Below are 27661 nucleotides of genomic sequence, written 5' to 3'. Positions count from 1 at the left end.
CCTGATTTAAAGGAGAGTTTGAAGTAGGCAGAAGGTAAGCCTTGACAACAATGGACATCAAATGTTTCGGAGGGAAGTTGGAAGTGTCGGCAGCTCCATGTTTTTTTTTTTTTTTGTGTGTGTGTGTGTGTGTGTGTTTGGAATAATGTGTGATACAATTTCGTATGTATGTACAATTTCGTATGTGATGCAGTTCGTCACATTATATTTCACTCTTTCTTCATTTATAAGCGTGAAAGAAAACATTGAAGCGTGCGTTTTCTCGAGTACGAGAAACCGTGCTGCTGACGCTCTTTAACACTTCCGACATCGCGCCAAATTATTCAGTATTCACTGCTTTCCATGCTTATCATTTGCCTACTTTGGACCAATCGTAAAGTCAGAGCATATCTCAAAATTCGGTTGATGGCATGTCTGGGGATTTCACCCTGTATGGAATATTCTGTACACCCACTGAAAATTAATGACATATGCACTTTTGCATTGCGAATTCAAAATTTCTTTTACGCTGATCAGGATCAGCATTCACGGTTTCTCGAATTCGAAATAGGGCCTGTTGAAATTTCGCTTTTTCACGATTTTGGACAGCCCTAGCTCTGAAACTTTGCTCTTTCCCCCACAGGTCCATATGAACTTTTTTTTGATGAATGGAATTACCTCTTACACTTTGTCGGTATAGTTCATTAAAATCGTGTATATACATAGATAGATAGATTTAATAAGCTACTTTCATATATTTGCAAGTAACAATCTACTTTCTTCACTATTTTTCTAATATAAAAAGCTGTGAAACGTAACTTCGGAAAATAGTTACATTACTTCAAAATCCCACAACAAATAAAATAGACACAATACCAAAAAAATGTAGAAACATAACGAGTGGTAACAAAGACGAGATTCTGGGGTGACTTTTATGGCAAGATAGATAAAGTCACCTAATTCCAGCTTGATTTCCAGTGTCAAAGCTTTGGAGTTTAAATGTCTTTCGGTGTTTCGAATTTTACCTACAACCCCATTTTCCATATAGTCTTGTAGATGCAAATTAACTTTAAGCAATATCCACAAAAAAAAAGGAAAAAGCTATAGCAGTTTATAAAATTGATTCAACGTGTGTTTCTTCTAGAAAATATTTCCAAAATATATCAAAAACTGGAAATGTTCTAGGCTAGGAGAGTATCATACTTTGATCTCCAAAATGCATATTTCACAGAATAACGAAAGCGTTTAATAGATAGAGAATATACACAACAGCAGTGAAGAGAAGCCAAAGTGCAGAAGAAACCAGAGAGAAAGAATACATACACTTTTCAAAATTTCGTCAAAACCAAGGACGGAGTGATATGTTAGAAAGCATTTCTGTCGATACTCATTTTACAAAGTTATTGAGGAAGGGGTTCAAAATATTTATTATAATGTACCAGTCAAGGAATGTTTAGTTGTACGGAAGTCCTAAGTATTGTCATGGATGAAAACTGAACAGGATGCATACTGACCACCTAAATTCTGTAAGTAAACAAACTGAGGATATTCCAGCGTATGAATCCTCTATTTTAGTTGCCATGGTACTATGAAACGATGATACCTGAAAGAAATAGCTATATTAATCAAACTATAGCTCTACAGGATGTGCGGGAAGTCTTTTATTTATTTTGCATAAAATTGGCCTTTAGTATTAACTTAGTTTATTCATTTAGTGTATGCTATACCAAAGCAGGATAGTGCAGAATGCTTTCTGTACCCATTAAAACAGGGTTATCAAACTGAAGTGGTTACGGCTAAACCTAGCCTTACATTGTTCTCTCTGATACTACGAAACCTACGGGTACCTCTGGGACACCCCTGTAAACTTACAAAGGCGTTACATATCCTTGTGCTTATAGCTTGTAAGTCACAGATGCGGAACGTTTTACATTGCATTTCAGAAGTAAGTTTTCAGAATAGGAATCATGGTTTGAAGTTTCATTTCGGAAGTGTGATGCAAATCCAACAATGTGCTTGGACACTACACAACTGAAGTGCAACATTTCAGTATCTTTCTCATTTGCTACTATTACTGGAATATAGCTAATAATTCGTCGCAACTTTTATAAGGAGATATTTAATAAAGGAAAAAGCAGTCTAAATTGACCAAAGCGCCACCTTTAGTCTTACTTTCCATTTCTCTTGGCTGCTGCACAATGTTACATACTTTTAATGTTTGTGAGTGGAAAGCAATAATATGCCTACAAAATAAATACCCTTTCCCAGTTTGGTTCTCATGGTTTTATTTGTCTAATTAAGTTGTATATATTACTCTCCTTGTAAGATAATGGTAATGAGGATTTAAAGTATCTGTTGAGGCTTCGAAATATTCGTTAGCTTTATAGTAAACTAAATCACCAAGTATCCTGCAACAAACAACAAAAAACTAGACTTGCACTTAATGTAGATGAATCTTATCATAGAAAAGTATGAATATACCATTATAACTAGACTATAAGAAATAGTGATACGCAACGTAATTCTCTCTTATAGCAAAATCAGAAAGGAATAGTTTTAATAAGTGATGAGAAACTAGTACCACAATCTGCACAAATAATATTCATGTGCACGTATTTCTCTTCTTCCGTTCCTCTATTCCATTATAACTGTCTTAAAATGTGACCGATTCTAATCAAGTTTGGTGTATACCTTTCGAAATAACTGTATTGTTTAAAACAAATTAGTCAACTATGTTAAAGAAGGGAGAAATTTATCCTATGTTTTCAGTTTGATTAAAAAGAAATACCTTCCGCTCGCTTCTACAATACATATCACGCTTGGTCTATACAAAACACTAAATTAAACTCACATATTTGTTTGTTATTTGAGCATTATTATTTCGGTACTAATTCCTTTTGGGAGCAAGTGTAGAGAGAGCTTTCTAGAGAGTCGAGAAAGATAATAAATTCTCTCCAATTCAAACATGGAAGAAAGAGACAGAGGAATCGAGCAAAATAAAATTAAGATTTTAAACTTACTCGAATACTATTAAAGTGAACATAGTGACTTTGTCATAAATAAGTTATACTAGGTTTAAGTATCTTTCATGATAGTATCGTTTTCTCAGCAATACATATTTCTCATCCCTTTTAACACCGGTGCTCCTATTGATCTCAGTATTGTAATATCCTATTATCAAAGGTATTGTCGGTAGAACTAACTAAGTTTCGCATATCTTTAGGTGTTGCTTCGTTGAATATAATGTTACATAGTAATGAATAATATTTTTGTTAATGCTTTCAGGACTTTTCGTTTACCTTTCTCTCAGACACTGACTTTTGAAAGTCGAAGAACTACAGTGTGAACAATTGAGTGAAAAAATGGCTTTCGATTCTTCTAACATTGCTTCTATTAAAGTTGAAGCGAAAACAGAAAATGAGTCTACTCAATATAGCAATTATGAACTTAATACTACTGAGTTTGAAACAAAGGATCCTCTTTCAACATGTACCTCATATGCGGAATGTAAGAAAATAAGAAAAAGTAGAACAGACGGAGATGTTGACATTAAACTTACCATGTTAGAAGAAAGTATGATGTCCAATTGCACACCAGATTTACCCGTAAAAGACGAACTTATTCAAAGTAATATGGCAGATGTTAATTTTACACAAACCTTGGAAGAGACAAATAATTATGTTATTGGAAATCAGAACAGAGCAAACGTTCAGGAAAGCGATGGGAATCAGATCGAAGGACATACTCAAGAAAGCAATTCCCAGGAAGTAAATACCGACACTCGGGACCACAGGTACGTTCGCATGTGCTCATTTCTTCAGTTATTTTATAAATATTTCTTTCCAGCACTTGCTATATTTTAACTATCCTTCCTTTGTTAATGTGACACAAGGCTAATTGAATCGTAATTATTTGAATGAATGATATTATAATGGATTGTCTAGCTTCGTTAGAGATGGGACAATATGAAACTCAAATAAGTTTCTCAATATACAATAATCACACTCAATATACAATAATAATACTCAATAATCTTCCAGTAAATTAATATTATCCTCTTGTTTAGATAAAACCTCGACTGTTATTTGCAGACAGCTGAATAATGTCAAACATAATAGTTGTTCGTATAAAGTTATGCTTATAAGCAGACCTCTTAAAAATACCATGAATATGATGTGGAAAAATACAAAGTACAACAATACTTGTAGGAGAATTCTAAGATGTTAACTACAATACAGAGGACATTTATTATAATGATTAAGTACACAATACGTTATCTAATTCACCAAACATGATATACGACAAGAATTCATAAATCTTCATTTATGTAGGTATTTTGTAGCTAATATTTTTATACAAAATAGAGTAAAAATATCAGATAAGAAACACAAAGAAATAATCATAATACCGTAAGTATTGCGCAATGGAGAAAGTTGTCAGTGCATAATTCGCTTTTGATGATTCTTCTGAAATTCTTGCATATCCTAATTACGATATGCACGATGGCTTCATTGATGTGCAAGTTCTATGATTGAATTAGGTCTCACTGTGGTGACCCTGGTCCAACACTTCAAAATTGTGTATTTTAGGATATTGCAGAATGTTCTGTATTTTTTTATTAAATTGGCTGTCGTTACTTTTATTAAAAATAATTTTCCACCGAAGTATATACTCCTTTAAAAACTATTTACCCGTTTTTTGTACACTAATCATCTTAGAATTAACGTTTTTCAAGAAAAGATCCCGTACTAAACAAATAAAGAAATGCCTGCAAGTTATGTTTAAAACACAATCCTGAAACTGAAGACTGAAACTGAAGATTTCAGCTACTTCACTTTTTGTATGATCATTCAGTACTTTGTTATCCTTAGATCAGAATCACAATAATTGATGTGTGACAAAATCTAGAGAGGTCATAATTTTAGAACATTTTATTGTGTAGTTATAGATGATTTGTTACATCTACATTAAACGACTTAACATTGTAAACACAACTTTGTAAATTATGCTGTGAAATGGCAGGTGAAAACCAAATTTAGTTAAAGCAGGCTATGATAATAATTACATGGGCCCATGGGGGGATATTCATAATTAACAAAAAATTGGCTACTTACCAATGAATCCTCCCTTGAAAAATTTTTGAGAGGCAAGGCTTGAAATAAATTTTTCAAGGGAGGATTCATTGGTAAGTAGCCAATTTTTTGTTAATTTCAAGCTATGATAGTTTATTAAATAAATGAGTTTTTTGAATGACTGGCAGTTCTAAATTAAATTGCTTACACTTAATATCTTCAAATCAAACGTTGGGCTATTTTCTGATTTCATTAATTTGATTTATGTTTTTCAGAGGTGGCTATAACTTTTATTTACTAGAAGCACGTCAATGCATGATTACATAGCAAAATATTTCTTTGTTTTATATATATATACCAGTATTAATTAAGAAATCACAGCAATTGCTTTCAATTCCCACAAGTGAAATTAGGACAGAACGCGTTCTGTGTATTCTCGTAGTTTAAGTTGCCACGATTGTGCACCGAAGCTAAACGAGGAATGATTATGGTGGAATGAATAGAGTGGGAGGGAACAGAAAAACCACAAGGAAACCCAGACACAGTGCTTTTTACACATAAATCAACTTGGCGGAAGCTGGGATCGAACCAGCGATCTCACACACTAGAGCTGAGCCCTCTACGATTAACCGTTGGGTCTGCAGGCCTTTTGCCACAGAAAATAACATATACAGTAGATAAGCCAAATTGACCTTTGCATGGTGTCACAAAATATGTATACTTAACCAGCATGAGGAGAACAGTTATAAGGAATAGCAAAAAAATACATAAAAGTCGAGTGCAAGTAATGTGTGATGATCCAATCTAACACGGGAAGGCCCCAAATCTCATAGAGCTTCATGACAAATGAAAATGAGCAAAATTTAAGGTGCTATGGATTGGAAGAATAGTAGGTACGGGGCTTCAAAATTTGAATATCCACAAAATTATATTATGGAATTATGTACCTTTAAAGTAAATATCTTGAAAACCGTTAAAGCAATCAAAACAAAAGTTGTACAATATACTGAAAATAAAATGCTCTATCCAATACGACAGGGTTGCCATATGCGAAACATGTTGCCAACTCAGCATAAAAATATTTTCTTTGAAATAGCAACATATACAAATGTGCACAGATTTAAAATGCACTATTATCACTAAACATAACAGTGAAGTGTAGTGGTACAGTGTTGTACATTGTTGGTGCTACGTGTGCTGAAAATATACAACGGAGAAGTCTAATATGTGACAACAGAGAGTAATAAAGAATGCACTAGAAAAAAGTGGGGGATCTGCATTACTTCCGCAACCGCTCGGGGAATAAGCAGAACACTCGCGAAAACAAAATGATACACGCGAGGAAAGAAACACATTTTTTTTTCTAATTCTGTAAACTGGTTCTCCAGATTATCTTAACAATATTTGGAAGAGTACTCGCTTGGTTTATATCTTTCGTGTTAAGTAACATATTCTTTTATTTCCTCTCCTACATACAATATGATTATGTTTGTACACTGTAATATTACCATATTCATATTATAAATATAATTATTTTATTACTACCTCATTTCGTTTTTCGTCGGCCCGGATAGCCGTGTGGTCTAGAAGGCTAGGACACTGACATTGGGGATTGCGGGTTCCAATCCCGCCTCGGACATGTATTGCACTTTTCACCGTATATTTCGTTGTTATCTTTCTCTTTCATAATGGTTGGGATCCCACTTAACACTATAGGTCCCGTCTTATATAGCTTCAGAGCTGACACATGACGTAAAAATAGCATCACTTAATTTCGTTTTTGAAATGCACCAATATTTTGTGACACTGCTTACATTTTGCTATGTTATCGGTGTTATGCATTTGAACTAAATTCGTGAGACTCAGATTTCTTTCTTACCCTCTGATGCCACACATCAGACTTCCCCATTCTATATTTTCAGTACACGTAGCTCCAACAGTGTGGAACACTGTACCACTACACTTCACTCTTACATTTACTGATTGCTTTTTTAATCTGCGCACATTTGTATATGGTGCTATTTCAAAGAAAATATTTTTTCCTGAGTTGGCAACACTGTTTGTGGTTTTCAATAGGACATTTTGTTCTCATTATATTGTGCAACTTCTGGTTTGATTCCTTTAACGGTTTCCTAGATATTTACTTAAACCGTATATATTTCGATGATATGAGGTATAATTTTTTAAATATTCAAATTTTGAAGCCCCGTAGCTCCTATCCTTCTGGTCCATAGCACCGTAAATTTTGCCTATTTTCATTTCTCATGATGCTGTATGAAATGTGTTATGTAGTAATCATATTTCAGCGACAACTTGTGAGACTTTCCCGTGTAAGAATGGGCAATATAAATTTGTATATTTAAAAAAAGTTTTTGGAAAACTTCTCTCTTCCGTATTCTCCAAAAGCGGTTGTTTTCACCGAAATTGGTTTCGATTTTCCATCGAAATTATTTTCCCTTTCCTTTGAGAGAGTCTCCGAGTATTATTATTATTATTATTATTATTATTATTATTATTATTTGAAAGCAGTATGATTTTCACCAAATCGGTATCTGTTCTTGTTCTCGTACTACTCATCTCCAAACAAGATAAGAAACTAAATAGTTTTTTTTTTCATAGGAAATCCAATTGTTATTTTAAGTTTTTTGTGAAGTTTTCACAAACCCTTTCCTTTCTCCTAAATATATATATATATATATATATATATATATATATATATATATATATATTTGTGCTCATATGGAGGACGCAGATTACCAAGAGAGAAAGCAAGAATGTCTATTCGAGTCTCAGCATAAAGTACTAAGCAACGTCTCGTATTTCACACATCATCATTCTTTCTTACAATATTCTTGGAAACCATTTTTCCAATATTACTTTTATTTTCGTAAGCAATGTCTGTGTTATTGACATAATGAAGAACACAAATAGTATAAAATATATTATCAGAGCTATATCATCGGTTTCATAAGAAAAGAATTACCCAGAATAAATTATAACCCCTTCTTTCATCTATAGTAAAATCGTAAACAGAGAACGATATAGTTAGTTGTTTTATTTGGAGACAAGTATTCCAGTATTTTGTGCAGTGAGAGACTACGTGTGAGATTAATTCGCCATCTACATAATTTTATTCAGATCCATGCAGGGACAAAACTAATATTTATTACTTAAATCGTCTCTCCTATACGGCTGCCACATATTAAACTCTAAATGTTAAATAGTGAAATGATATTTTTGGAAGTTTTCTTCCTTTCTTTTGTGATAGAATCCTTGACCAAAAGTCCTATCAGAAACCCGAAGGACGGGGATACTGCCTTATAACAATATCATATACATTCACATTTGAGTGGAACAAAGATCTTTCCGGGAGAAGGGTGTGAACAGCATTAGGACTAATATCTCCGTTTTTGTGTACTCTATAAAGCTAACGTTCGTGACTGCATATTGTTGGGTTTCTTACGTGGAACTATGAGGCCTTCAGCAGTTTATTCCAAGTGTTTAGTCATGTAACAGAATCTCTCAACTTATTTTGTGTAGCTATGATTGTACTCCGCCTTAAAATAACTGCCCCGAAAGAAAGACATATATCTCATTTACAAAGTAAAACGTGACCTTAGAAGTACATTGCTGTATTTTTTATTAAAGAACACAATAATTTAAAGTAAAAGAAACATTACCGTAAACTTACGTAATTATATTGCATCTCTTCTGCCGGCTTCATTAATTAATACTAACAAATATAGCAACCATATTACACCTTTTGAGCATTACGTAAGTTGTTGAAACTTTCTCAGCGAAAAATCGCTTTATGCTTAAGTCCTTTTAGATGCCCCGTTGCTGAAATGATGAATTCTAATGATATGAGTGAAATTGGTTCATTTCAAAATATCACTGGGAGGGTTTAGCCAAGATATGAGCGTTCTGAGGTCGACTCTGCGTGCACCTGAAGCGTATAATATAAATATTTCGTGCTGAGTGCCTCTCGCCAGGAGTCGGAATTATCAATCAGTGAAATTAATAAATACAACAAATTAGGATCCGAACCAAACAAAAATAATCTTTCGTTGATATCGTGTTCGTGGTGAATCCTTTTCATTTCTTTACTGATGATCTCAAAATAATTCAGAATATCGGATGCCTACTATCTCTAACGGGGTTCGGGGGACATTCAGTTAAATCGAATTGAGTGCGTATCATATCGTCAACCTTAGCCTCCCTTACTAGAAGTCTCACATAACCTCGGATTTCCAAGTGTGGAGTCTCATATAGCCCCAGCTTGGGAGTTAACTAAGTTCACCTTAACCTGAACATCTATCATTGAAACCTGAATACGATGTTCTCTTGTACAACATTGTGAATGAAAACATAATAACAACAAAGTAGCCTGTACGTGTAACTATTTTATTATCTTACCCTTACAAACACAAACATTATAATTAAACACAAATAGTTAATCACTTGTGACACTCATAGAGGATTCCAATTGAAATAATACTCATTATTAACTTTCAATGTAATTTAGAAAGAAAAATATTGACGTGCACTTCGAATGGCCCAATAGTACGACGCGGATAGTACAAACGGTTACGCGACACGAAAGCCACGGATTTACTTCATTAATATTAACTGTTTAAGAAGATAACTACACTCATTTTCACAGCTAAAAGATTGTTGGGAGATGTAGAAGACATTTCACTTACGTATATTATATTCTTCTCCACATTGGGACATTTACTTTCCTTTTTGTTTCATGTTGAGAGATCTACAACATTTTCCACAATTTGAAACGATTTCTCAGAATGTCATCCTAGCATGTTTTGATTCAGCCAAAGCACGTCTGTTAACTCTAAGCGTCACTTGTTCGCAGACAAAGAAAACGCGTATGAACACAAATTTTTATAAAATATATTGGCACTAGAACATTCAGTTTTTGTAATGATACACTATTTAGCGGTAATGATAAAAAATTTAGGAGTAAACTTTACAAAACACGCTCCAGCTTGGAAATTATTTGGAAATACTGAAATTATTTGTGTTCTCGTTCGGTTGAAATTGTTCCAAATTTCTGATTGTGTTCTAATGTCATTTCGTTGTGGAATCTTTTACAGATAACAATGACTGTGGTGTTTATATACTGATTCCAAGAATGTGCTACTGTTAAGTACATTTGCTATATGAAAGCTCCAATGGATTTATCATTACACTGATCACTAGGTTTCGACTACTCAGTTCATACATTTATGAATGTGGTACTCCTAAAAACTTTTAATACATTATGTCATTTTTCTCTCTTTCTAACTCATATTATCTTCCTATTTTCTATGCAGAACATTGGGACTTTAAACGAGAGAAAAATTAACTAACTTTTTGTATTACTATCATATCCCAGGTTTTCATATTTGCAGAATATCATACTTGAAGCCAGGCTATTGTTCTATCTGCTATTGTATATTTTATTTGTTAATATTATTGTTCTTAATGTACTTAATATCAGAGATGGCTCTCTAATGTAGTGAATGAGTGGCATGCCTTCCCAAATAATACGAAAAATTATTTAAGAACAACTATTACATTTATTTCTGTGTACGAATGAGAAAACTGAACAAAAAATTTTAGTTACTTTAATATTGATTTATATGAGTGATACTACTTCATAGCGCACGTAAGTCACGAAATCTGTAGTCAGGTCTTATGGCTTGGGTCTTTCTAGCGTTCGCCCAGCTCACAAGGTAGGCCTTTAGGTGCCTGCCTTTACGTATAATGTAATTGTACATTTTCCGTGACTGAACACTTCTTCCCCCTACCTACTTGTAGCAGGAGAAAAAGGAGGAAATAGGCGATATTGAAGCTCTATGCTGACGAGCGATCCACGAGGGCGAGAAGGACTATGTAGTAGTTTTGAATTTTTTGCGGAAAGTATGTGAACTCTTTCCTTTCGTAGAATATGCATTCCAATCAGAGGGTAATGATAAAATTTCGTAACTCCACTGTACTCTTACCACCATACTTTCGGCTTTGCTGCACCCACGTCTTCGCTGAAAGGAATTCATGAAATAAATAACGAACGGAAGCACCTCGCCCTTGTCTATTTAAAAGCAAGCTGACATTCACGGTACATGTAAGATTAGAAGCAACGCCTTCGCCTTTTCCGTCCCCATACTTTCATTGAATATAATGATATGAATGAAATAAATGACAAAGAGCAACGTCTAAAGCAACCCTGTTAACTCCCGGGCAAAGTCGAGTGAAATGAATAAAGAAGAGCAAAGCCTTTGGCTTACCCCTTGAAAATTAAGAAATTGATCACATTAATATCGAAGACAAACGTTTTATTAGTTGCTCCTGTCATCTCCTGAGCAGTATTGAATGAAATGAATAATAAAGAATAACCCATGTTTGGCGTTGCTACCTTGTCGAGACATAAGAAATGAGTGAAATAAATAATGATCCGCAACAACTTCAACGTTATCGTTTTCAGTTATCGGTCAAGGCATTTGACATTGCACCCATGTAGATTCCTAGATCATCTGACATACCCCTTCTTGCCTAAACTTGGACGGAAGGTAACCAATCATTCAGTGGCCGCAAAGTATATTTATCCGGCATTAATGTTAGCCGTTTTAAATTATCTTTACTCACTTCCCACCTTATAAGTGCTAGAATTGTCTTGTCTAAATGTAATCTGTAATGTCACTAAACGTCTCAGCGATCCAAAGATTATAGAAATTACTCTAATATCGGTCATTTTTCATTATTTTTCCTCGTATCCTCTTCTCACCTCCCCCTAACAATGCTAAATGCTAGTGAGGTTACCCCGTAGTATATTTCTTTGCAGATTGTAAGTCACATTTGTATGAAGTTCGGTAAAAATCGCTCTAAGCGTTTAAGAGTTTTGCTTTAACGTACACACATACTGTATGTCGCTATACTTCATATATTTACATGCCATCTTCCCCCCTTAAATTTTCATTTTTTTAGCTTGATGAGCTTACAAAATACTTAATGTTTTATACACATGATGATTCCCTGATCCCTCCTTAGGATACCCATCTTAATAGATTAGATATGTTTTGTAGGGGAAAGGACGATAATCGTACGAAATTTCATTTCAATTTGTTCAGTAGTTATTGCGTGATGTAATCCTTAAGACTCACATTCACTTTCGGGGGTTGGCACAAAGTAGGTTTTCCCAAAACAAGAAAAGGAAAATTAGCGAGCTATAGGCAAGAAGACGCGAATCCTTAAAGTATGTAACGAAAGAATTCTGCGAGCCTTTTTATGTAGTAGTAGTAGTAATAGTAGTACTAGTAGAAATGACACTATTGTGTCTCTAAGCCTGGCTGAGATTTGTAACCATATTTGCGTATGCGTTTATTTAACAATTTTTTACTGAGTAAGGTCATAACGAGTAGTGAAGGTGTTGAGATGAATCGCAAATTAAGAAAGTAGCAATTTGTTTTGTGCTACAGGCTGGGAGAATACACAACAAAAACACAAGTGTGCTAATAGAAGACTGAAGATTTTGAGGTGTAGAACCACCACTACGTCATACCATGAGAAATCATAACCAACGATTCGAGGTTATAGGTTCTGTATGTGATCCACCACCAAGTGAATGAAACATTGAATTTATTGCCAGAGTTGTGTATCTAGCCTGATTAAATGTACCAGAAAGTGCACATGTGACATGAGGATGACATATACGTCTGTAAGGAACATGTAGAAACATGTCTTTTAAGATGAAACTTGATCAGCTAAAGCTTCTACATGCGTTGCACGAATGAGATTCACACCTGTATGTTGAGTTCTGTGAGTGATTTCTCGTTCGCAATGAAGCTGACAGAGACTTCTGGAAACATTTTTTTTGGGCAGACGAGGCTCTATTCAAAGTGCACGGTCCTATAAATAGATACGAGTTTATTAACTGGAGTAATACCAAACCCCACGAAATTGTCACAGGAGAATTAAAGTTCTTGCGTCACTGTTTTCGATGGTATTTGGAATGATGGTTTCATAGGTTCCTTTAAAAAAAAACTCTTCTCAGCGACACAAACCTTCAAAGGTTGCAGGAACTTGTCATTCCAGAACTTGACACTAATCATTGTTACGAAATCATTCAGTTCATAGGACAACACAATGAAACACCATCTCATTTTGGCGTTGTAATTTCTTCGATCAGGATTTTGACGAATGGATTGGTCATCATTTCATTTCATTTTATTTATCCTCAATTCTGTACAAAGTTGTAAATAATTTTCCGATAGCAGATGGGATTCGTCATGGTTAATTGAAGCAGTACATATTGTAAGGATCCCCTAATCGCGACAAAACACCATCACTCATCAGTCGACCAACTGATCAATTAACCATCATTTGCTGTGAGGTCGCATTGGACTAGGAGTACACCCTTCCTAAACCTTATGTCGCATTGGACTAGGGGTCCCAAATTCAACTAAAACCTTAAGAGGCTGCCGTGAGCTAAGGGGTTATCCTTAATCTCACCTACAACCTTCTAGTTTTCTGGAAGCTGCCATGAGCAGAAGGAGCACCCGGCAAAACATCGATATCTCTTCATCTAGTCATTAAGGAAAAGGCACTACTTATTCTTTGTAAATCAAAAACATTGTATATAGCAGTTTTATAATAAATTGGTGAAGGGAAAAGAGTGGACCGTGCCGTTATTTTGTGTCTACCTATAAAATCATTGCGTGCTGATAAGCACCGGAGTTTTGTACGGGGCGCTCTTTTTATTAACTTATTAGCAGACTCTGATGAGGTATCAAAATTCATCTAAGTTTCACTATCTTTCTTTCCTTTTTTCTTTATCTTTCCCGAGTGCGATTTTATGCCGGAAACTAAATCTGGTAACCAGACATATAAACCCAGAGAAAATAATACAAATATGACAGAGGGTGCAACTAATATATCTCTTAACATGCCTCATTTGACGAAATATTCAGGACATGTGCATGAGGATCCGGACAGATTTTTCATGCTATTTGATCACATGGCAACAATGTAATCATGGTCACCAGCTAAAAGGAAGGAAATTTTACCTATATACTTGCAGGACATGGCATTAGATCTCGTGTTGCAGCTTAAAAACCAAAATCAATTCGGAACGATGTCTTATGAAACTTTAAAATCGAAATTAGTAGCACTAAGCAGGCCGAAGATTCCATCGTACAAAGCGTAACAGGAATTATTTCAAGTCCAACAGGGAGCAGACGATCCATAGATTCCTATTTTTTGCGTAAACTCAGAGCGATTAGACAGTACCGGATTCGTCAGAAGAACAGAAGATCCAACATTTATCTTCGGAATTACAAAGGGACTTTCTTAACAAGATCGGGTTTTAAACAGCAGACACCTTACAAACAGAATTGAACACTTTGGAAGCCGGCAATGACCTTTTGAGAAAAGGAAATCATGCAGGCTATCAAAAAAAAGCACACGCTATGCGGCCAAAATCCTATATCTAACCCACAAAATCTATCGTATGTATTACGAACCGAACCAAAGATAACGTATCCTATACAACAACCACGCCACCATACCTATCCCATACAAACGCAACCTGCCATGCATCCCAACAACAATTTAAAACGTATAAATCGAATCCTTCTATAACGACTTCTCAACCATCAGTACCTAATCCTCAAGAATTCCAGAATACGAGTCGAGAACATAAGACCGTTCCCCACCACAAGCAAACTCATTCACAACATGTCCTATCTACCTTGGCAAATAAAATGGCAGAACTGTTACTAGTAGTAGCGAAAACGAGCTATAGAAACCAATAAGGATATAGGAAGAGGAATAACAATAATAAAGGAAAAACGGACAAGCCCATAATAGTCAGTAGGACACACCAACAGAGGATCAAATTTTTGAATGCATGATATTGCGGAAGCGGGGACACGGACCATCTATTTGTTATAAGCATCCAAAAAACGTGTAAGACCGCCCTTTGGCAAGGGGGCCGACAGCCATCATCATCCGAAACATGAAGACCTAGCAAGCACAATGATATAACTTACGAAATTCCTGTGATAGAAAAGCAGTCAGAATAATTGACAGAAAGAAGAGAAAACGTCACTCTAGAAGACGAAAATAAAATTTCACATTTGACAATTAGAACAAAATCAGGAATTCAAAACGAAACAATTGATACGGGGAGTACGATTTCGGTCTGGTCGTCCGAATCCTTGCCTCCTGGAACAAATTTAATTCCATTTCAGATAATAGTAAAAGGAATTTCGGGAAAGAATATTTGTTTAAATCAAATAGCACTGATAAAATTTAAAATACGACAAACATTCACCCATTAGTTTCGAATAATTAACAGGACATTGCCAATAATTATAGGAATTAATAATTATTTCTCCAACATTCGCATTCTGCCATCGACTTAAACAAGAATATAATTTCTCTGTTTAAACGTCCACGGAAACCTCAGTTACCAACTGAAAACAAGGAAGATACGCTGTCAGCATTCACGACTCGAATAATAATGCAACCAGAGCAAGACTATTTATACGTTACTATACAACAATAGTGTATATTTTATACGCACTTCCAAATATTGTTTCTATTTACGGGCAAGTGTGCTATTTAAAGGGCACAAGCTATTAAGAAGAAAAAGAAAGTATATAAAGAAATAATTTAAATATTTGTATTATATCGAGATATTTCTTGTTTTCGTTGCTATGACAACTTGTTTATCTGGTTGATATTGTAATGTAGAAATATATAGAACTAACAACCATATTGTTAGAATTGAATGTATATTATTTTAATGTCATAAATAAGGTATATATATTGAAAAAATATACATATCCAAATGTACATAACTGTGGTGTAATTCATTGTGGACTTTATGAATATTCAAAGTATATTTGAATCAAGGGATGTAACGAAGAAATGACGTTACATATTTATATGGTGCCGGAACCGCGGACCCTTGAGATTAGTCAGAAGTTTTAGTAAGCTATCTCAACATCACGGATTACGAAAAATATATCGAAGAGCTAAAATGAATATCAGTACCGGAGTTGAAGATGTCAATATTCAGGCAACTGAGACTTCAACGGACGTGATTAATCTTTTACAACAGCTAGGACAGTGATTTCCATGACACAACAGACGGATTCCAGATAGGAGCAAGTGACACAACAAATAGGACAGCAACTAGATTCCAAATTGGATTCCAGACTGGAACTATTAACTCAACAAATAGGACAGCAGCAGGATTCTAAATTGAAGAAAGTAACGTATCAGATAAATACCAAACTGGAAATAACCGACAACAGGATAGACCAAATTATCCATAGATTTGCAGTGGTGAGAAGTACCGTTGATGTAATAGAAACACAAGTCAACCAACATACAAATCAAATTCGAATACTGCAAGAAGAGGTGCAGGCTATTAAAGAGAAAACCAGTACTGCAAAGTGTAATTCAAGTGAAAGTTAATTCAACTGCAAAATTCTTTAGCGAATTGCTTCTTTCGGAAGAACCTATGTAAGAAATATCATCAGGAGCAACCTTTAGTACATTTTGGTTGATTAAGAATGCTGTGCTAAAAATTGGATTATTCTTTTGTGGGTTGCTATGGTATAGTGTTTGTCTCGGCCTTGTGAACTGGCTTCACGGGACAATAATAACCTGTGATTAGCGTCGTGAGACGACCAGGCATCGATTCCGCATAAGAGTGAAATTTGGTGGAATCCCGTAGCTAATCGACAGTGTGTAAGCTACAAAAAAACCTCAGTGCCTTAGGTAACCGAAGTTTTACTTAATTTTTTAGGCACGCAAATTCAAAATTTCTAAAACCAAGATGGCGATTTCAACGCTACCATCATAATAATAATCTTTCCTGAAGTAACTTTGAGTAACAGCGTTTAGTATTGTATTTTTGTGTTGACAGTGATGGATACAGAAATGTTGGTTTAAACTGTGTACGCCTTCACACATCTCATACATTCTGTAATTGTTTCTCCACTAATGTAGTGTGTAAGAATTTTCTAGAACAATGATAGCGATCTCGCATAACTTCTGTTGCTATGCCAACTTCCGTTTCCATGTTTTCTTCTTCAGAAATAACTTAAATCTTATTTATAAGCATGAGAAGTCCAGAAATTAATTAAAGTCTGGAACCTTAACAGTATTTTTTCTTTACATTTTATTTTGAATTAATTATGTAATAAAGATTTGGCTTATGACATCAAACGACAGAATAGTTACCTCATTTGTGGATGCAATTACGGCTTCAGCTTGTTGCACTTATTCACGAGAGACTGATCTGTTACATTAAATAGATATTTTTTCTTTGGCACTTCATCCATTTTGAATCTTTGTTTCTGTAATTCTCGCAAGAAGTGATACGTGTTTTCAATTAACTTTAAGATGCTGTCTGGTAGTTTTTGTAGTGTGTGCATGTCTATTTGTACATATTTCATGTTTCATTACTTCATCATATTTGGTTTTGTGACTGAATAGGATAATTCAATGCTATGGCCATACAGAGCGATGCCTCCTATCTGCCGCTATTTCCCTCTAATTCTGAAATTGAGAAGGCGTGTAATAGTGGAATGTGATAAAGAGGGTATTATCGCTCATTTAACCAATATATTTAATGAGACAGCTTAAGTGTTAATTGGAGTCATGAAGAGTCATCAAATGCAATGCTGTTAAAAGAGAAGGATTGTAATTTGATGTGTTCCATTTTATTTATGATCAGGTTCTAGATAACCCTAATGGAAAACGATCCGTCTGGGAATATATTATATGCGTTGCATATGTTACTGCAATGAGGTACTTTAAACAGAAGAATAAGATTTTTCTTTCCATTTTTTTCTGTTCTTTTCAATGCAAAGAAGCAAAGTAAAAATGTTTAATGTTTTTATTTCACTACAAAAAAGTATAGCAAAACTTTTGTTATGAAAATTAAATATATATATAAAGAACAGAGATCGTATGAATAATATTGTAAAATATTATATAAATATCTCCCCTTCATTCAAATGATATTGCTGTCATCCATCTTATTCAGAATGTTCAATTCTGTTTTGTATGCCGCTACCTGAAACACAATAAATAAGATCCACAGTATAAAAAAAGAACATTCTAGTTTAGTCTAATGAATCAATTAACTTCCAATATAAAAATTTAGTACATATATATATAATGGAATGATGCCTTATTCTAGAAGTTATAAATTCTTCACAAGCGGTTACTATTTTAGTAAGAATCTGGGAAAAGAGTTAGAACGCGTTGAATACAAACTTCAAAATCAAAATGGGAAAATGAGAATAAATATTTTATTCTGGAATAATTTAGCCGGGCAAAACTACTATATTTTGTTGATATTAAGATATTATTTATTCCGATACTATTTTAATTTAAATAACTTGTGAAAACTAGCCTTTATCAATCTGGCGTCTCCAACCAGAATTCGTTACCATGGAGACGATAAGTTTATTTAAATTAATTTTTGAAAAAGTTATGTCTTTATCAAATTTTGTTACATCAGTCAGCATTTGTTCATTTCAATTTAACTAATTGCGCCAAGAGAGCTTTCTTTATCAACTTTGGCGACTACATCCAAGATTTGTGATTTTCTTTTGTTGTGAAACTCACTCTTTATTAAATTTGCCGACATTTGGCTTTAGGATAAGTACAATATTGATAATTGTAACTATAGTACGTAGTACTGTTAGAATTTATAAGATTTTTCATACAAATTAGGTATTGTTAAGTTTTCATTGGTGGAGATTTTGTTGGAGAATGTTTGGGATGTGTAGCCGATGTCAGATGAAAATATGAGATTTAGTAAGTGAAGCATACACCAACATGAACCTGAGAAACATAGTTGTTGTAAAGGTACAGGTGATTCAAACTGTAGTATATCAATAAACTGTAAACGTTGTGGGAATTGGTTCCAATCAAATTGTGTACAAATAGCATCCAAAGAACTTGAAATACTGAAACAAAATGATGGTAGTTAGTACTGTTTAAACTGACAGACACAGGGAGAAAGAGCGGTAAATGATGAAATTAGTGAACGTGCAAGTGCTGCTAGTAAGGAAGATAGAATGATGAAAAGTATACCGATAATCGAAATTGGTGGGGGTTTTCTTCTGGAAACTTTGAAAACTCTGATTACCGGATTAAAAACGAGAATTGATATTAAGATGACGAAAATTGATACTAAAATTTCAGCGTTAACAGTAAAAATTAATGAAGATTTGTCTGCAAACATGTGCGAATTAAAGTCTGAAATGATATAAATGTCTAACGATATGTCGTCGCTTAAAGAATCTTTAACTGTTATGAAAACAGAATTAACTCATGATTTAGAGCAGGTTCGATTAGAAATTGATAATACAAAAATTCAATGTATCGAAAGTATAATCGAGCTTCAAAATAATTTTTCTAAGAAACTAAATGACGTTGTTACTGATGTTAACAGTGTTAGAATAGATGGGATAACAAAGTCAGGACAATAGGAAACTATCAAAAATATTGATGTAAAAATTGAGGCTGTTACGTAAGAAATGTCCAATTTAAAGGTAAAAATGAGTAAGGTTAGTACTAACTGTCAGAAGGAGGTAAAGATTTTGAAAGAGCAACATGCTGAAGACAGCCGAAAGTGGCGGAAACTAAATGAGACCACTGTGAATATGGTAAAGGTACTCAAAAGAGATATAATAGATGCTTATAGACATGGCCGGGATCAGTTTAGGCAGAGTATGGAAAACTTAAAGGAATCCGTGCAAAACCAGAAACTCAAGATAAATGTGAAAATCTTCGCGAGAAGTTAGATAGAAAAGGAGAATTTTCAGTTAATAATGTAAGTGATCGTGATAAATTATTGGGAAACAATAGATTCAAAATTAATGTTTCGGAGGACGATAGTAATGAAACTAAATAATTGGGAGGAATCGCGGATCGATAGTACATCTGCACGTAGAAGGTTCTCCTCAACTGATTCGGAGGAAATAAGGAATAGTCACAGGAATCATAAACGTAAATGTCATAGGAATAAAACTAAACGAAACGAACCTTCAGCCCAAAATCGTAGTAATGTTAATTTTGTGAACTGTGAAATTCCTTCGGATTTACCCACAGAAAACGTTCATTGGAGAAATAGCCCATCACATAAACGGTGCGCCAATTCTGATTTAAAAGAATTGAATAATTTTCCAAAATTCGATGGGAAAATGGCGCAAAGAACCGCTCAAATTTTCTTAGATGACCTAATTAAAACAATGAATATGTATGTTCTGACTGAGCAAGACCGAATGTATTTAATAGCGAGGTGTTTGGAGAAATCTGCCAAAATTTGGTATCGGAGTGTCGCGAACCAAGTAAAAAACTTTTCAAGATTTTGTTAGGTGTTTCAAGCTGCAATATATATCTGAACGGATGGAGAGGGCACAGAAGCATCTCGTCTATTCGTTGAGATATGATCGCACTAAATATTCTTCTTTACTCGATTTCGTTCGCTATATTGTGGAAACCTATAACTCGGCTGTGACGGTGCCATCAGATCAGGAATTAAAGGATCTGATTTTAGAATGCTTACCCACAGAGAAATAAAAGATCTTAAAATTATGATTAGTTAGCAATTTGCAAGACTTGATTTTTGGGATAGCCGAATTAGAATGTAGTTCTAATAGCCAGATCGATAGGCACAGCGGCCTAGTTTCAAATTAAGAAACAACCAAATGTGAGAAAAAAACTTGGTGATTCAGTGGAAAAGAATTAGTATAGACAATGCAGGACAAAACGATCCAATAAATGGCGAAAGTCATACAAAAGAAAATCCTTTAAATAATCAACAGTTTGGAAACGGTGCCGGAATTGTACAACGCTGGAACTGGAAGAAAAATCGAAAAATTAAGAGAAGTTTGGGAGGAAACGAAATTAAGAGAAATCAACTTGTTTCAGTAATTCAAACCTCACCCATGATGTATGGAAATGTACCATTACCGTACATCATGCTGGGAATGTATAATAAAAAATCACCATTTGGACAAGGTCCTTCTGTACCTGTAGTGAGTTCTCCTTTCCCTCATATTCCAGTTATGACGTCAGTCACTTCCTCTTTACGCTCGCCTTATCCCTCTGTGACTTTTGAAGCAATGAATAATAGTAATCCTTCCGTTTCGAGTACCAATTATCAAGCCTCGGAAAACATGTTGAGCAGTCATCCTTAAGCGGAGACGATGCCTGCTCAACGAAACTTCTCTCCCCACATCAAAATTGCAACAAAAATTTGCGAAACAGTTTATTCAATTACTAAGATTCGAGAAAAGTTGGAAGTAACTCCTGTCAAGTTATTAACTTACTTTGTTTTAAAGGAGGAAGAAGAGGATACTACTCATCATGATTTTGAGATATTTCCTTCCCATTCCGTAAAGTGTGAAGTAAGGGGGGGTGCAAATAAAATGTATTCTGCACACGGGAGAGTAAATAAATTTGCTAAACTATAACGTTTGAACAAGGTTATAAAAGTCTTTTCGATCGGCAAAGTTAAAACCTGCACCCAGAATCCATTTAAATGTTTTCGCTGGGAAATATAATTTTCCAGTTAAGGGTTTACTAGACTTAACTCTAAACATTCAAGATAATTTATTTGATGTCCCTTCTTTTATTGTTAAAGATATGAAAGCTGGATTGTTACTGGGATCACTTTTCTTTGCAAAATTTCAAGTAATTTTGGATAGTAAAAACCGTAAATTAATTCTGAACAATAATAACTTAGATAAACTAGTCTTAGATCTATCTTATCCAAAAATACTTGTAATGCACCTTGAAAATAATAAAATGTCTGCTGAGCGTGATGTACCCTCCTCTCCAAATAAATGTGATACAGATTATGGCGAAATTTCAGAAATGGTAATCAAGGAATATATCAATAAACGAGAGGATCTAAATGCGGATATTAAAGTGAAAGTACAAACACTGTTAATCAAGTATAGACATGTAATTTCTGAGTATCCGAATCCAATAAAATGTGAACCCTATAAAATCGAACTTAGTGACCAGGAGCCTGTTGTGGGAAAAATTTACCCCATTACTCAGTCGATGCAAAAAGAGTTCGTAGAACTAAACAAATGGATCAGATTAGGGATAGCGAAAAAACAACCTAGCAGTTATAGAAATCCTTTACACCCATACACTGTGTAAGATAGTCTTCGGGAATGTGAGACCAGCGACCGATCTTCGTTTACTGAATAAAAAAGTGATTAGTCCAAAAATTCAAGTTGAACCTATAAGCGAAATTCTTTCTCGAATTTCAAGACCAAAATCTTTAGTTCTATGGACGCGACAATGGGTTGCTATGGTGTCAGGCTTCATCCTGACTCATTCCAGTGTACTAGCTTCATTTATTTAGGGCGGCAGTATGTACTGTGTGTTTTACTTATCGGACTTAAGTCGAGACCTAGTATATTTCAAAACATCATGAATTCCTATTTCGGACTAGATACTCTGCATTTTGTGGTTGTATATCTCGACGATTTGCTCTGTTATTGTTCAAACTTAGTGGAACATTTTAACAATTTGGAACAATTATTCAAAATTTTAGAATTTGGAAACTTCGCATTAAATTTCAAAAATGTCAATTCGTACAAACAGAAATCTTGTTTTTAGGACATGTAGTGAATGGAACTGAATTGAAACCGAATCCAAAGCAAAATGAAGCAATTAAGTGTTTTCCTATTCCTAAAACTAAGAAAAAGTTGCGATCTTTCTTCGGAATCCTTTCATAGAGAAGAAAATTTATTCCCCAATTTGCTGCGCTAACTGGACCGTTCTTCGACCTCTTGAATAAAAAACAAAAAGTATCGGTTCACTCCTGAACTATTAGAACCGATTCAACAATGGAGGATGTTACTAAGTGAATCTTCGGCACACAGTCAACCTAATTTTTCAAAACCTTCCAATTTGTTCTCAGACGCGTCGTTGGAAAATTTAGCGGGTTACCTTGGACAGTATGAGACCGGAGAGTATTAGCAATCGAGTACACCAGCCGTAAATTAAAATTACTTCAAGTGTCCTACTCTATCATTCAACTAGAACTTCCAGCAGTCCTGTTTTTGTTTGATCATTTTTCTTAATATATTTTGGGCATGCAAGTTAAGTTCATTGTGACAATAACGTTGTAACCTATGCGTACATATTACGAAATGTAGATATGAGAACAACTAAAATTTTATTGAAAGTACACCGATTCGACCTCCGGTTCGAACATATTAAAAGAACTGACAGAAAAATAGCAGACGTTTTGAGTCGGAATACTCCCGAATGCTATACCGAACCAACTAATTACCAAATAAATTTTGTAAATTGTAATGTTAATACATAGTTTGAAGTGAGTGAATTGGAGATTGCAAGCATCGGATAATTATTGCTGTGAATTGAAAAGTAAGTCAACTACTAAGACATTAAATAATCGAATTAAAGTTATTGATAATTTGCTCTATATTCGGAATTCTAAATTAAATAAATGGCTCCTAATAATTCCCACAGTTTTGGTCAAACGTGTAATAAAACAAATTCATGAAATAGAACATTTCGGGGTAACTAAATGCGTGAAACATGCTCAGGAATTATTCTTTTGGAGGAATCAAAAACAAACTTTTAAAATGAATATCAAAAAATCTTAACTCTGTGCTTAGACAAAATTTTCTAACCAGGTTATTTCACGGATGATCTTCACATCAGGGCTGATTAACCCCATCAAAAGATGTGCGGATTTGGTCAGAAAGTTCCCTTGTAGTTCTGGTCATTATTACATATCTGCTGTATATGTCTATACTCGATTCATTTGTTATTTACTTTTAAAGCAGCCACTACTGCAGAAATCATTCGAGTCTTAGAGAAGAAATATTTTTATATATGTCCCTATCCAAATTATATAGTGTCCTATCAAGGCCGACAGTGCTTGTCTCAGAACTGCAAAGAGTTTTGCATAGAGCATCGGATCCATCATATACTCGTCACTCCATATAACTCTAAAGGAAATGGGATAGTGGAGCGTTCCCACAGAGAATTGAATCGTATTATTATATTGGTGTGTAATCAGAATCATACGAAATCGAAAAACGTACTGAAGTTCGCGCAGGATTTATTAAATTATTCATATAACAGTACCATTGGATGTACACCTGTAGAACTCTTTATATCATTTTCGGGAGCAGATAGATTTATCGAACAAATCCCATGGCCTTTGGAGTTGCAGGATATGGAGGACTCGAGGCGACATATACAAGTGGAGCCTCCATGGCTAACAAAAAGAAAAAGAAAAGAAAATAACAGGTCGAATAGTCTGATAGAAATCAAGAAAGGCAATCTTGTGATGGTCCGGACTCATTTCCTGTCGGATGCATTCAGAAAAATTACTCACAAATATAGGCCTACCTATACAGGGCCTTATTTGGTGACGAAAATATGTAACACTATTGTTTACTTGAAGGATCTTAATGGGAGAGAGGTATCCAAGCAAAATTTATCAAATGTAAAATTTTTGATTGTTCTATCGAAAAACGGAAAGAATTAATCAAACAGTTTAAATAAATTACTTGAAAAAATTTGAAAAAAAAATTTCGAAGGCCCTCAAAACATGTAACGTACCGTATTGTAACTATACATTCTGGTTGCATTTTAGTTGCACAGGCTTTGAATTGTCTTGTTTTAGGTTGTGTTAGGTTTCACTTTGTTCTTATACGTGCGAAGTTGTGTTTAATATGTTATTATACGTGTTTCATGTACCAACAGTCCCTTTTATTTAATGTTTATTATTGTTACGATTGTATGTTGATGGTATACGGAATCTCTATCTGCGCCATAGGCTATGTTATTGTCCCTGAAAGCTTATTAGGCCTCGGCTTAAATTAATTCAGTAATGACATGTAATGAGTATTCTATGTCCTGCGAGTGTTTATTTACAACATATAGATAGTCACTATTGACACGTGTAATGTATATCTGCAGACCATATTAGTGGAATGAAAAACCTATTAACTAATTACTACGTACCGGTAATCGTATAATTAAACCCAACAGACTATAATTTAACATAATTATTCATTGCAATATTACGTGAGAAGTGTGTGTGACCTTCTAACTTCATAATATGACATGTAACAACAAATGCATATTAACTTAAATTACCTCGTTACGTGAAACATACACTAGCATATATATTTTAGTTTATAGTTACCTCATTCGTGGATGCACTTACGACATAAGCTTGTTGCACTTATTCATGAGAGACTGATCAGTTATATTAATAAATATTTTTTTCTTCGGCACTTTATCCACTTTGAATCTGTTTCTGTACTTCTCCTCGCAACAAGTAATACGTGTTTTCAACTTACTTTATAATGCTTCTGGTAGTTTTTTTTCTTGTAGTGTATGCACGTCCATTTGTACGTATATCATATTTCATTCCTTCATCATATTTTGTTTTGTGACTGAAATTGATAACTCAATGCTACAGCCATACAGAGCGATGCCTCCTATCTGCCCCTATTTTCCTTTAATTTTTGGAAAGGCGTGCGATTGTGGAATGTGGCAAAAAGAATAATATCCCTCATTTAACCAATATATTTAATGAGACAGCTTAAGTGTTAATTGGAGTCATGAGGAGTCACCAAATGCAATGCTGTTAAAAAAGGAGGATTGTAACTTGATGTGTGCCATTTTGTTTATGATTAGGTTGTAGGTAATCCTAACGGAAGACGATCAGTCTGGGAATATAGTAGATGTGTTGTATATGTTACTGCAATGAGGTACTTTAAATACAGATTTTTTCTTTCCACTTTCTTTTGTTCCTTTCAATGCAGACAAGAAAAGTAAAAATGTTCAATGTTTTTATTTCACTACGAAAAAATACAAAACTTTTGTTATGAAAATTAAATATATATAAAGAACAGAGATCGTATGAATAATATTGTAAAATATTATATAAATATTTCCCCTTCATTCAAATTATATTACTCCCATCCATCTTATCCAGAATGTTCAATTCTGTTTTGTATGACGTTACCTGAAAAACAATAAATAAGATCAACGGTATAAAAAGGAACATTCTAGTTCAGTCTTACGAATCAATTAACTTACAATATAAAAATTTAGTACATATACATAATGGAATGGTGCCTTATTCTAGAAGTTATAAATTTCTCACAAGCGGTTACTATTTTAGTAAGAATCTGGGAAAAGAGTTAGAACGCGTTGAATACAAACTTCAAAATCAAAATGGAAAAGTAAGAATAAATATTTTATTCTGAAATAATTTGGCCGGGCAAAGCTACTATATTTTGTTGACATTAAGATATTATTTATTCCGATACTATTTTAATTTAAATAACTTGTGAAAACTAGCCTTTATCAATCTGGCGTCTCCAACTAGAATTTGTTACCATGGAGACGATGAGTTTATTTAAATTAATTTTTGAAAAACATTATGTTTTTATCAAATTTGGCTACACCAGTCAGCTTTTGTTCATTCTAATATTTGGTTCATTTTTATTTAAGTAATTACGCCAAGATTTGTGATTACATTTAAGATTTGTGATTTTCTTTTGTTCTGAAACTCACTCTTTAACATAGAAATGTAACAGCTATATTAAGTATTTATCAGTACCATGCCAAAATAACTAAGATGTTTTAAGCTCTATAAAGGGAAATATCTTCATAACAAGTATCGATCTTTCTAGTTCTTATTTTCAAATCTTGTTGCATCCTAAGAACCGAAAATATACGACCTTCGAGCTCAATCATAACAGGAAGCCATACGAATTTTTAAGGTGCACGATGGGCCATCGTACCTCAAGCCAAAGTCAAAGTATCGCAACGAGGATCATTTTGGAAGGGCTACGAGATTAGTAGTAGAAAAATGATTGATCTGGCTCATACTAGAACAACTCAGGAGCCCAAGGGAAATCGAACACCTTGAACCGCCCAGCCATGGTCTTTTACGACCTCCATTTTAGGGGGGTATTTATTCCCTTTTATGAGCACTTTTTAGGGGGTATACTCGTTCTCTTTTATGAAGGTGTGGACTCGTTCACTTTTTCCACCCCTTATTTTGTCATAGCAGAGACTACGTAACATAGCAGGGATGTATTTGTTCCAACCTCTATTTAAACATAGCAGGGATATATTGGTTTCCTTTTATGAGCATTTTTTGGGGTGTACTCGTTCTCTTTTATGATCACTTTTTCCACTCCTTATTTTACCATAGCAGACTACTAACACATAGTAGAGCAGATAATACATAAGACTAGCAGGGATGTATTTGTTTCCTTTTATGGGCATTTTTAAGGGTGGACTCGTTCTCTTTTATGATCACCTTTTCAACCCCTATTTAAACATTTTACCATAGCAGAGACTACGAACACATAGTAGAGCAGATAATACATAAGACTAGTAGGGATGTATTCGTTTCATTTTATGAGCATTTTTAGGGGTGTATTCGTTCTTTTTTATGATCACCTTTTTAACCCCTATTTGAACATTTTACCATAACAGAGACTACGAACACATAAGCAGAGAAGATAATACATAAGACTACGTAACATAGCAGGGAA

General features: G+C 34.3%; 1 protein-coding gene across 12 annotated transcripts in view; it reads left to right on the top strand.

Moving 5' to 3' along the window:
- Positions 1-27661, top strand: part of LOC145660725 (uncharacterized) — an 88022-nt gene that overhangs the window by 13044 nt on the left and 47317 nt on the right. For all 12 annotated transcript variants that reach the window (XM_081726107.1, XM_081726109.1, XM_081726115.1 and 9 more), the window contains one exon: positions 3265-3772. In XM_081726107.1, coding sequence (XP_081582233.1) covers positions 3342-3772 — 431 coding nt within the window. In that variant the 5' untranslated portion in view covers positions 3265-3341. The remainder of the gene's footprint in view (positions 1-3264; positions 3773-27661) is intronic.

Source organism: Thermobia domestica, chromosome 9 (genome assembly GCF_964235325.1).
Source record: "Thermobia domestica chromosome 9, izTheDome1.hap1.1, whole genome shotgun sequence".
Classification (NCBI taxonomy): Eukaryota; Metazoa; Arthropoda; class Insecta; order Zygentoma; family Lepismatidae; genus Thermobia; species Thermobia domestica.
The sequence above is the reverse complement of the archived record's forward strand: the minus strand, read 5'-3'. Positions and strand labels throughout refer to the sequence as shown.